This window comes from Phyllobates terribilis, unplaced genomic scaffold (assembly GCF_046119375.1).
Source record: "Phyllobates terribilis strain yellow unplaced genomic scaffold, ASM4611937v1 Scaffold_11__3_contigs__length_659146591, whole genome shotgun sequence".
NCBI lineage: Eukaryota > Metazoa > Chordata > Amphibia > Anura > Dendrobatidae > Phyllobates > Phyllobates terribilis.
The window spans coordinates 343,666,519-343,679,860 of record NW_027362771.1 but is presented as its reverse complement, the minus strand read 5'-3'; the positions used below and the strand labels follow the sequence as shown (position 1 = coordinate 343,679,860).

General features: G+C 45.1%; 1 protein-coding gene across 2 annotated transcripts in view; it reads left to right on the top strand.

Moving 5' to 3' along the window:
- Window positions 1–13,342, top strand: part of LOC141166284 (synaptotagmin-4-like) — a 157,247-nt gene that overhangs the window by 115,848 nt on the left and 28,057 nt on the right. For both annotated transcript variants that reach the window (XM_073652826.1, XM_073652825.1), the window contains exon 2: window positions 949–1,811. In XM_073652826.1, coding sequence (XP_073508927.1) covers window positions 949–1,811 — 863 coding nt within the window. The remainder of the gene's footprint in view (window positions 1–948; window positions 1,812–13,342) is intronic.

Genomic DNA, 13,342 nt, shown 5'->3' with positions numbered 1-13,342 from the left:
TTTTTTTTACAGGGGACAATGACTTCTGGGATTAGGTGTTAAGGCGAGTATACTTTATTCTTTATTTTACACTCGATGTAGACAGCGGAGGCTGAATACAACTCTCAACATTGCAAGGGACAATGATGAGAGTGGCCTCCAGCAGCCGGCGCCCAGGATCAGTGCGAACTGATTCGCAGGCGGCGGTATATGTCACACTGATGACACATGGATGTCATCCGTATGCACGTGTGCAGCGCACATTTTGTGCATGCTGCGCAAAAAAAAACCTGACATGTCTGTAACACAAGATCCGTGTGAAAACCCTGATATGTGCGCACACCCATTGAGGCATAAAATTAGGTTAGGGTCACATCAAAGAAAGATACGCCTTTCACGACTGCTGGGCTCTCATTAATTGGCCAATTTCTGCGCTAAGTACCTTCATTTTTATAAATATATTCTATATAGCAGTAATGCAGTTCAAATTTCATATATTCACATCTTAGTGCTTACAATGTGCTGCTGTACTGTTTTGTTTGTATGTTATTATGGATGCAGCACCTGGACATCCCATGATATAAAAGAACTGGAGTTATAGCATTTTAAGCTTTTAAGGTGATCGAACTTTGCTTCAGATGAACCACAGAAGGTCAAGGTGTTGTGTCTGCAATATGGTCACAAAAAAATACCCGTATTATGCCAATCTAAAAGTGCCCTAAGACTGAGTGGACAGAACTCATATTCCCACATAATGATTTGTACGATTAGTTCAACAATTTGTCCATGATCACTCCAGGAACCAAGCTGTTTTTGAAAGCGGTAGTCTAAAATGAATGCAATATACTATGAGTATACATATCTGTGTATGCGTATGATAAGTGCATAAGTTATGGGAAAGGTAAGAAAAAACATAATAAAAAACTGTTGATGTATTTTATTATACAACCCTTTAATTCTTCTGCTCAGTCCACTTGCAGGTGCTGCTAGGAGCTGGTCTGGCACTTCTATGCTTCTGCCTTCTGCTTGGCTGTGCCATATGTTGGCACAAGAGCCGCAAGCAACAACCTTCAACCAACATTGATAGTGGAGATAAAGGCTGTATGCAGCAGTGTACCAGAGACTTGGAGTTATCGGACAGTCTTGCAGAGCCTATTAATGTTGCCATGCATCAACAGTATCAAACTTTGGATACCAATCCTAAAGGTGGGGGCAAAGGAATATCACCGCCTCAACAGGGTCTGAACTATATGTCTGAGAGGAACCATCATGTTAGAGCATCTCTGCCAAGCCTCTATCACCTATCATCCAAGACTAAGCGTGCTTTGACTCGTAGGAGCACAATTATGGGCTTCGGTTCATTAGATGGTGATCATGCCAGGCTGGTAAGAGTGCCACAGTCTTCCACTGACCCCAATGGATTGTCTTCCATCAGACAAAAGTCTCAACCCCTTGTGCATTTTACTTTATGTTACTCATTGGCTGATGAAGCATTAACTGTTTCATTGACTGGTTTTTCCAATCTGCCAAAACGATTGTATCAAAAAAGAGACTCCTTTGTCAAGGCCTACCTGCTACCTGGATTTATGGAGCCACACCCTGGGCAGACAGAGGATTCAGATGGCATACAGAAATTCACTTTTCTTGGCTATAAACCAGAGGATCTGAGGGACAAAACTCTGAGGTTGGCAGTGTATGCCCGTGACAGAAGCTCAATGAGGGAAGGCTTCATTGCAGAAGTGCTTTTTTCCTGTGCCAGTTTTGACTGTTACTCTGAGGCCACACCAGGCTTTACGAAAGAATTGTCCACTACCAAAGCAAAGCTAAAGAAGGTCAGTGTAACTTTTATTGTACACATTTTGTAACACTGTGTGCATTAAAAAGGCGGTTATCATCTCTAACAAGTATGTCATGCGTAAATTATATTGGCAGCAAGTGAATGTGTTCAGTTTCTACATGGGAAAGAGACGGGACCCACATCTTTCAGACATTATGGTATCTCTGCATGTTTGAGAATTAGATATCACTATAAACAAATTTTTGGATGAATGATTACCCACTAATAATCCAAATGATCTTTAATCCTAATTGTATTTGGTCAATAGAAGTTGTGAAATGTAAAAGCGTCGTATCATACTTTCTTGTGCTGCCCAACTCGAAATTGCCAGTCAGACTAAATTGCTCTACTGGGAAGAGAACTAATCTATTTGCCATAAACAGGGCCATTTTTCACTTAAATAATGATGAGCAGACCTTTTTTTATAATATCTTACAATTCTGTAAAGATATTACTGTAAAGATATCCGAGTGCAGTCTAATTTCCGCAGAATCACAGAATGGAGAAGATGGAGAAATTTTGTTCTCCATCTTCTCCTCACAGTGACCTCCAATTCACTCATCTGAGAGAATTGGATTACACTATGCCACATATGTCAAACTCTTGCCCGCGGGCCAAATCTGGCCTACAGAGTGAGTATGTTTGGCCCGCGACGTCGGGCGGGTCCCCCGAGTACATTTGGCCAGTGACACCAGGTGGGTCACCTGCTCTGCATTGCTCTTTCATCCGGCATCACAATTTCAACTTTATCGGCATCCTAAATGCTGATATAGTTCAAAGCAATGATGGAGGAGGAAACATCAGCTGACGCTCCCTCTCCCTTCATTCCCCCCTCTGCGCTTGACCCCTCTGCGCAACAGGCGCAATGACGTCATTACAATGCGCCAGCTGTACCGAGGTATGCAGAAGATCTGAAGACACTGGCACAGTGGGGGAATGGGCAGAGGTGAGTATTTTTTTATGTGGAGCCTATTATACTGTATGTAACACTATGTGGAGCCCTTCATACTGTATGGAGCACTATGTGGGGCCCATTATACTGTATGTAGCACTATGTGGGCCATTACACTGTATGAGGCGCTATGTGGTGCCTATTATACTATATGGAGCATTATGTGGGGCCATTATACTGTATAGAGCATTATATGTGGCCCATTTTACTATATAGAGCACTATGTGAAGCCATTATACTCTATGGAGCACTATATGAGGCCATTATACTGTATAGAGCACTATATGGGGCCCATTATAATGTATGGAGCACCATGTGGGGCCCATTATACTGTATGGAACACTATGTGTGGCTATTATTTTGTATAGAGTACTATGTGTGGCTATTATATTGTATAGAGTACTATGTGGGGGCCCATTACACTGTATGGAGCACTATGGGAGGCCATTATACTGTATGGAGCACTATGTGGGGCCCATTGTTCTGTATGGAGGACTATGTGTGGCTATTATATTGTATAGAGTACTATGTGGGGCCATTATACTGTATGGAAAGCAATACAGGACCCCATTATACTGTATGTAGGACTATGTGGAGCCCATTATACTATAGGAAGCACTTTTTTTGTGGCCATTATACTGTATGTAGCACTAAGAGGTGCCCATTAGTGCTCCATACAGTATAATGGCCACAAAAAGTGCTTCCTATTGTATAATGGGCCCCCCATAGTCCTCCATACGGTATAATGGCCCCATATAGTGCTATATACAGTATAATGGCCTCACATAGTCCTCCGTACAGTATAATGGCCCCATATAGTGCTATATACAGTATAATGGCCTCACATAGTGCTCCATATAGTAAAATGGGCCACACATAGTGCTCCATACATTATATGTGTGGCCCATTTTACTATATGGAGCATTATGTGGGGCCATTATACTCTATGGAGCAATATGTGGGGCCATTATATTGTATGGAGCACTGTGTGGGGCCCATTATACTGTATGGAGCACTATGTGGGGCCCATTATACTGTATGGAGCACTATGTGGGGCCATTATTATTGTATGGAGCACTATGTGGGGCCCATTATACTGCATGGAGCACTATATGAGGCCCTTTATACTGTATGGAGCACTATGTGGGGCCATTATTATTGTATGGAGCACTATGCAGGGCCATTATACTATATGGAGCACTATGTGGGGCCTATTATACTGTATGGAGCACTATGTGGGGCCCATTATACTGCATGGAGCACTATGTGAGGTCCTTTATACTCTATGGAGCACTATGTGGGGCCCATTATATCGTATGGAGCACTATGTGGGGCCATTACACTGTATGGAGGTCTATGTGGGGGCCCATTATACTGTATGGAGGACTATGTGGGGCCCATTATACTGTATGGAGAACTATGTGGGGTCCATTATACTGTATGAAGGACTGTGTGGAGATTACAGTTGGAGAATCATACTGTGATGGGGTCACCATTCTTTGTCTGGGGTATTGAGCGAGGGAGTACAGTAGGATCATCATACCGTGCGTGTGGAGGAATTCACTGTGGGGTATCGTACTGTGTTTGGGGGCACTTTTATTTGCATTATACTTTATTATCTGTATTTTTCTAAGTTTTTTTTATCCTTTGTTATTACATATTTAAATTAGGCCATTGGGCCATATGCTTTTTAATGCACTTACATAACATATTATATTATTCCAATATTTTATTCTAAGAGCTATTAATTAAAATGTACTTTGTTGTGGGACAACCCTTTTAAGTTTGTTTCCATATGAAAAAGTTCATCGTTATATTTGATGGTAAGGAAAAATGTCCTTAATTGTAGACATTTTTATAATAAATATCAAGCTTGGCCTACGACTTTATCCAAGCTTTTAATTTTGGCCCCTTGTGAATTGGAGTTTGACATCCTAGCACTATGCTGACACTGGGATCAGACATTTGCATAACTGGACAACAAATTTATTCAAAACTTTTGCTTTCTTGAAAATTTGAGGTGATTATGATAAACCCATTCGAGCTAAGCAGAAATATAATTTCAGATAGTCTGTATCACATAGACATTTTGAGAAACATGAGATTAAATTTTACTGACTATGAAGCATTTAAATGTTACCCGCAGCAGTAGTTCAACTAAATCAAAAGTGTTTTGCTGCTGATTTTCGTTTGTACTCAACGTCTAGTACATCCCGTATTAGTGTCCAGCAATAGTCAGCTGGCATTGATGGATTCTAGTAGCCTTGATAACGCTTTTCCATTGTGGCAATATCTTGGTGAAACCGTTTGCCATGTTCGTCACGGACTGCACCAAGATTTTCAGGGAAGAATCACAAATGTGAATGCAGAAAATGAATTTTCAATGACATGTTGCACTTCATCGGTTTGTAAGCTTCAAGAAAGTTGTCAACCAATTCGATGTAGTTTGGTGCTCGATAGTTGCCAAGGAAATTCTCAGAAACATCCTTGTATGATTTCCAAGCAATTTTCTCAGGCCCCACCAGTAGCTCTTCGAAGTGCTTGTCATTCATGATGTGTCAGATTTGTGGACCAACCAAAATGCCTTCCTTAATCTTGGCATCGGTTATTCTTGGGAACATTTGTCTCAAATAACGAAAACTTTTTGCTTCCTCGTTCATTGCTTTCACTAAATTTTTCATCAGCCTGAGTTTTATGAGAATTGGAGGCAGAAATATCATTGCTGGGTCCATAAGTGCTTTATGTGTGACATTTTTCTGCCTGGGAGTCAACTGGTTATGGGTTGGCCACTTCCTATTACTGTAATGTGACTGCTTAGCACGACTGTCCCATTCGCAAATTAAACAACAATTCTTTGTATATCCGAGCTGCAATCCAAGGAGAAGTGCCACTATTTTTAGATCTCCACAGATGTTCCAGTTGTAGTTGCTGTACTTGATGTGTTTCAACAACAATTCCATATTTTCGTATGTTTCTTTCATGTGTGCAGCACAGCCAACAGGTATTGAAGGATGAAAATTACCACTGTGTAACAAGACAGGCTTAACACTGATGAGTCAATAAAGAGACACCACTGTTACGGTTCATGCCCACAACCCAAAGCTGTGAACAATATAAAAATAATAATCTTTATATAGCTCCAACATATTCCGCACCGCTTGTCAATTCAGAAGTTCATAAACAACAGTCTTAAGTAACATAGTTAAAGATAATACAATAATTAAAGCAAAAATAATAATGACGACCCTGCTCATAATAGCTTGCAATCTATAATGAGGTTGGGGTGACACAAAGTACAGGTGCTTATTTACAATGATGGTCCAGCCATCAGTCACCAGCCAATATTTTTAGTGCTTTTGGGTGCGGTGGAGTTTAATGGAGAATTATGTTCAGAGAAATAGTGAATGGTCTATACAGTTGTGCTCAAAAGTTTACATACCCCAGCAGAATTTTTCCTTTCTTGGCTTTGTTTCAGAGAATATGAATGATAACCAAAATGTTTTTTCTCCACTCATGGTTATTGGTTGGGTGAAGCCATTTATTGTCAAACTACTGTGTTTTCTCTTTTTAAATCTTAATGACAACCAAAAACATCCAAATGACCCTGATCAAAAGTTCACATACTCCAATTCTTAATACAGTGTATTGCCCCCTCTAACATCGATGATAGCTTGAAGTCTTTTGTGGTAGTTGTGGATGAGGTTCTTTATTTTCTCAGATGGTAAAACTGACCATTCTTCTTGGCAAAAAGCCTCCAGTTCCTATAAATTCCTGGGCTAGGTTGTCTGATTGGATTAAGACATCCTGAAGAAGCAGCTGACTTTGAAAGTGAGAAAAGGCCAATCCTACAGCTCTCATCTCTCTTAGAATTAAAAATTCTCCAGACCCTAGAATAGCTCTTTACCATAGATGGCAGAGTAGAGATTACAGCTTCTGTAAGATCTTGATTGTTTAAATTGTACCACTTAGTCTCCAGGTAGTTAGATGGAGCTTATGGAGGTCCAGATGAAGAATGTCCCTCAGAGACAGAAGGTTGGAAAGAGCAGCTACTTTCCAATATCTGCCCTTGGTTAGGGTTAGGACAAGGGGAAACCAGGCCCTGTGGGGCCAAACTGGAATTTATCAATGGAAGAGGAGGAAAGACCTAGACAAATATCTTCCTCCAGGATCCCGAGAGGCCGTCTATTGCCCAAGGACTATCCATTCTCTAGAGAGAGCAGAACTTCTGAACCTTGGCATTCTGTCTGGTGGCCATCGCATCTATTTCTGGGACTCGCATTCTGTAGCAGACTTGGTCAAAAAATTCTTGGTAGAGGCTTCATTCTCCTGGATGAATTTGATTTCTGCTCACCCATTCAGCTCTGCTGTCGCCAGACCCCTGAATATGTATCGCTGAGAGATTCCTGATGACTGGTTCTGTCCAGACAAAGATTAGACAACTTTCTTGGGCCACAGATGGACTCCTTGTCCTGCCTTGCTTGTTGAGATAGAATACTGCTGCTAGGTTGTCTGATTGGATTAAGACATCCTGAAGAAGCAGCTGACTTTGAAAGTGAGAAAAGGCCAATCTGGCAGTTCTCATCTCTCTTAGATTGGGGGAGGGGGAGGTTGAGATTTCTCCAGAGAAGACCACATGCCCTAAACCCATGATTCTTGTAAGTAAGCACCCCAACCGGAACTTGACACATCTGTTGTGATAGTCATCAATGATTGCGACAGCAGAGACTTGCCTTTCTAGAGATATCCATCACTTCAAATCCTGTTTGGTAGTGTGTGGAATGGAAAACATCCAGTTGAGAGTATGGCAATTCTTGTTCCAGGATGACAGGATGCTGTATTGGAGAGATTTGAAGTGGGCTCTGGCCCACGGAATTGCTTCCAGAGGGGAAGTCATAGAGCCTAGGACTCTCATGGCTATCCTGACTGAGATTTGATTGTTGGAAATCAGATGTTTGATACCTGCCAAGATCTTGTGAATTATGTCATTTAACAATCTTAGTACCATATTTTGTCAGTTGATTATGTGCCTTGATTGACCAGTTGTCCAGATAAAGGATTATTAAGATGCCTTGGAGCCTGAGCATGGCTAAAAAGGACTACAGCAACCTATGTGAATACTTGAAGGGCAACTGATATCCCCAATGGCAGGCATGTGAATTGGAGATGTAATACTTGATAATTCATGTGAATTGCCACTCTGGGATACTTCCTATGGGCTGGAGAAACAGGTTTGTGAAGATAGGCATCGCAAAGGTCTTGGATAGCCATTAAGTCATTTTGTTGAAGGATGGCAACTACCGAGTGAATAGTTTCTATGTCAAACTTCTTCTGTAAAAATTGGTTCAGATAGTTAAGATTGATAATTAATCCCTACTTCCCGTCGGACTTTGGGACGGTGAACACTCTGAGGTATACCCCCTCGGATTGTTGATGAAGCTCCAGAGCCCCTTTGTGTTATGATCTGCACATGTACTAAGGAAAGAAAAGGGAAAACTGTCCCTACAGTAAAACTAAGCTGAATCCCTACGGTGTAGTGGGCTGCCTGTTCCTAGCGAACAGACACGCCTTAGTCCTCGGCTAGTCTGAACGAAGACCTATAATATAAGGGGAGGGGTCCCTAAAAGAACTAAGGACTGGGACAAAAATGGGACACCTCCTAAACAGAGAAGTTGTTGCAGAACACAAAAAGACAAACAGACAAAAAAGTACTAGAGGTCCCAGAAGGACAAAACGAATTGACAGAGAAAGGCACAGAAGCACCTGGCTAGAGAAACAGTCAAACACTGAAGTCCAGCACAGCCAAAAGGGCGGAGCTGGAATATAAAGGCAGATGGTCACGTGACCGCAAAACACAAGATGGAAAAAACAAACAGGAGGGTTCTAACACTTTGAGTATGAATTCTTGAATGAGCTGGTAAACTACCTGATTTTGCCCTGTATTTAGAAGAAATCTGTCTGGAGGAGTCTGATTCAGCTCTAGAGAGTAACCCCTCCTTATGATCGAGATAACCCAAGCATCTGATGATGTGGTGGACCAGGCGTGAAAAAATGTTGTATAATTTCAAAGGAAGGTAGTAAGAAAGGAAAAGAGTGTGTCTAAAATTAATTTTATTTAGAAAATTACTAAAATTAAAAATTAAAATATACCTCATACACATACATCCATTACGGATGTATGTAAGATCACAGTTGCTAAATTCAATGTGTAAAAGACTGTGATCCAATAAATTTAGATGAGATCCAAAATAATTTATCAATCAGAAGAAACCTGACTCTTGTCCCTTATAAATTATTCGTCAGGTATTTTATTTCATATATGGGAAGCCATGGAGCTGATCACAATAGGAGTCACTATTTTATAACTTTTATGACTCTTCAAAAGTAAGTTAATTAATACAATGTATGACTGACATACAGATCCTTATGGATAAATTTCATCCAGAAATATAAGATTCTGTATCCATATGTTGAGTTAATTATCAGCCAACATTCTCACTCATGCAGTCATAAAGTATCTTATCTCAATTTATATAGTCCTGTTTGATGTAATCATAGGCACAAGAGCTATTCAAATCAGCATATGTGTGAGCCGGTTAGAAAAGACCCACCACATGCAGTAATGTATGTAACGGGTCTGGGATGTGGAACCTCTGTGCAACTATACAAGGGGGCAGTCCTTGTAAGGAAGCGGGTGGCTCCCAGGGAAGACGGGCAGGTAGTCACGGCAAGTGACAGGGACAGTCTCTGGGTAGAGGGGCAGGTAGTCACGGCAAGTGACAGGGACAGTCTCTGGGTAGAAGGACAGCAGGCAGGTGGCTGGTGAGCGCTCCCAGGTGAGCGGGCGAGAGTCTCTGGACGGGCAGGTGGTCACGGCAAGTGACGGCAGAGCCTCCAGGTAGGCTAGCAGACAGGTAGCAGGTGAGCGCTCCCAGGTGAGCAGGCAAGAGTCTCTGGACAGGCAGGTGGTCACGGCAAGTGACGGCGGAGCCTCCAGGTAGGCTAGCAGACAGGTAGCAGGTGAGCGCTCCCAGGTGAGCAGGCAAGAGTCTCTGGACAGGCAGGTGGTCACGGCAAGTGACGGCGGAGCCTCCAGGTAGGCTAGCAGGCAGGTAGCAGATGAGCGCTCCCAGGTGAGCGGGCAGGCTGGTCCATAGACAGACTGACAGGTGCCGGAAGGCATACCGTCGGACCGCAGGCTAGCAAGCAGGTAAACGGATATCAGGCAGGTATCAAGCAGGAATCTGGCAGGTAACTGGCTGGTAACTGGTAACGGGACCTGAGGGCTGAAGCAGAGTGAAGGCTTTGCAACAACATTGCTCGGGCACCTCCATTTTGGAGGAGGTGCCTTATATATGGGAGGTCCTCCGGCAATTGGCCGGGGACTCCTTAGGACGGCGCGCGCGGTCCCTTTAAGAGAGGGGGAGCGCGCGCCCTAAGCACACTGCCGGGGAAGGAGCGCGTGCCGGAAGCAGCGGGGAGAGAAGCGCTGGAGGACGCCGCGCTAGGAGCGGGGAGGTGAGAGGGACGGCGTCTCTGCCTAGTACGGGGCAGAGACGCCGATGCTACAGTACCCCCCCCTTTAGGCCCCCTCTTTTTTTGGCCAGAAAGAAAATTTTCAAGGAGAAGCGGGGCGTTGATGTTCTCCCTGGGTTCCCAAGTTCTCTCCTGAGGACCAAACCCCCTCCAATCTACCAGAAAAAAGGTCTTTCCTCTTACCCTCTTGGAGGCCAGAATACTCTCTACCTCAAAGACGTCATCAGAGGAAACCGGAGCAGGAGGAGCACCTTGATTATTGGAAAAAGAGTTAAAGACAACGGGTTTGAGGAGAGATACGTGGAAGGAGTTGGGAATCCGTAGGGTGGCCGGGAGTTTTAATTTGTAGGCCACAGGGTTAATTTGCCTGAGGACTTCGAAGGGACCGATGAATCGAGAGCCCAGCTTGTAGGAGGGTACTTTGAGCCGCACATGTTTGGACGAGAGCCAAACCTTGTCTCCCGGACGGAATTGAGGCGGATCCAGACGTCTCTTATCAGCATATCTCTTCATCCGCTCAGAGGACGGAAGAAGAGCGGACCTGGTACTCTCCCAAATAGTAGAAAATTCGCTGACAAGAGACTCCGCAGCAGGGTTGTCCACAGAAACGGAGACAGGAAGCGGAATCCGGGGGTGCTGGCCATAGACAATAAAGAACGGGGACTTGGAAGAGGATTCGCTCTCGTGGTTATTATAAGAGAACTCGGCCCAAGGAGGGAGGTCCACCCAATCAGAATGGTGGGCATTAACAAAGTGCCGGAGATAGCTGGTAAGGATCTGATTGATCCGCTCCACTTGACCATTGGACTGAGGGTGGTAAGCGGAGGAGAAGTCCAGGGTGACGTCCAGCAGTTTACATGTGGCTCTCCAGAAGCGTGAGGTAAACTGAACCCCTCGATCCGACACGATGTGGAGGGGTAGGCCATGGAGACGGAAGATATGGCGAATAAAGTCCTTAGCCAGCTCAGGTGCAGACGGAAGACCAGGCAGGGGAATGAAGTGGGCCATTTTAGAGAAGCGGTCCGCGACCACCCAAATGACAGTACACCCGGCAGAGACAGGAAGATCGGTAATGAAGTCCATAGCGATGTGTTGCCACGGGGCAACGGGTATGGAAAGCGGCAGGAGATGACCAGCTGGTAAGTGTCTGGGAATTTTGTTGCGGCCACAAGAAGAACAGGCAGAGACGAAGTCTGCCACATCCTTACGCAGGGTAGACCACTAGTAATGCCGGGAAATGAGTAGAAAGGTCTTCTTTTGGCCGGCATGGCCAGCTAGTTTAGAAGAATGACCCCAGCGAAGAACCCTCTCACGGTCTGGAGGCGCCACGAACGTCTTGCCGGGTGGAAGACGAGTCAAATCCAAGGGGGCCACATTCATCACCTTGGAGGGGTCGATAATGTGCATAGGCTCCTCCTCTTGGTCGGAGGACAGGAAGGATCGGGACAAGGCATCAGCTTTGACATTTTTGTCCGCCGGGCGGAAATGAAGGATGAAATCGAAGCGGGCAAAGAACAAAGACCACCGGGCCTGACGTGGATTAAGTCTCTGGGCATTTTGGAGATATGCCAGGTTCTTGTGATCCGTATAGATGATCACCGGGTATAGAGCCCCTTCAAGCAGGTAACGCCACTCCTCCAGCGCCAATTTAACGGCAAGCAGTTCTCGGTCTCCTATGGAGTAATTGTGCTCAGAGGAGGAGAAGATTTTAAAGAAAAAGCCGCAGGTTACCATTCTCCCGGAGGAAGACTTCTGGGTGAGCACCGCTCCGGCTCCAGAGGAGGAGGCATCAACCTCCAGGAAGAACTGTTTGTTGCAGTCCGGACGGTGCAGCACAGGGGCAGCTTGTTTCAGGGAAAGGAAGGCCTCCTCAGCTTCGGATGACCATACCTTGGGATTTGCTCCCTTACGGGTGAGCGCAGATATGGGCGCAGTCCGTGACGAGAAGTGAGGAATGAAGAGACGATAGTAATTAGCGAAGCCCAGGAATCGCTGTATCGCCTTCAAGCCCTCCGGACGGGGCCACTTTAGGACAGCAGAGAACTTCTCGGGATCCATTCGCAAGCCTGTCTGGGAGATAAATAGCCCAGGAAAGGAAGAGAGGTCTGCTCAAAAAGGCACTTCTCGTATTTAGCATAGAGGTGGTTCTGCCTGAGCCTAAGCAGGACCTGACGAACATCCCTCCGGTGTGTGGGAAGATCCGGAGAGAAGACCAAGATGTCGTCCAGGTATACCACCACGCAGGAGTAAAGAAGGTCACGGAAGATGTCGTTGACCAGTTCTTGGAAGACGGCGGGAGCATTGCAGAGACTGAAGGGCATCACACGGTACTCATAGTGTCCGTCCCGGGTATTAAATGCTGTTTTCCACTCGTCTCCCTGACGGATACGGACCAGGTTATACGCTCCACGTAGATCCAGCTTGGAGAAGATCCTGGCGCCTTTAAGACGATCAAATAACTCAGAGATGAGCGGAAGGGGGTATTTATTTTTAACCGTGATCAGATTGAGTCCTCTATAGTCAATACAGGTGCGTAGCGAGCCGTCTTTCTTTTTGACAAAGAAGAATCCGGCTCCAGCCGGGGAGGTAGATTTCCGGATAAATCCCGTAGCCAGATTCTCTTCAATGTACTCAGACATGGCCCGGGTCTCGGCTGCAGACAACGGGTAGATACGCCCACGGGGAGGAGTGGTGCCAGGTACCAGGTCGATCGGGCAGTCATATGGCCTATGGGGTGGCAACGTCTCTGCTTCCTTCTTACAGAAGACGTCCGCATAGGGCCAGTAAGGAGTCGGGAGACCTGGTAAATTAGCTGGAGTTGGCGGAGGGCGAGCTGGGCGGACCGGAACCAGGCAGGTCCTATGGCAGTCTGGACCCCATCGGAGTACTTCACCGGATCGCCAGTTCAATACGGGTTCGTGTGTCTGGAGCCAAGGTAGACCTAGCAACAGGGAGTGAGAAAGTCCGGACAACACATGGAATGAGATTTGCTCAGAGTGCAGCATTCCCACCTGCAGGGTTATGGGTTCATTGACGAGCAG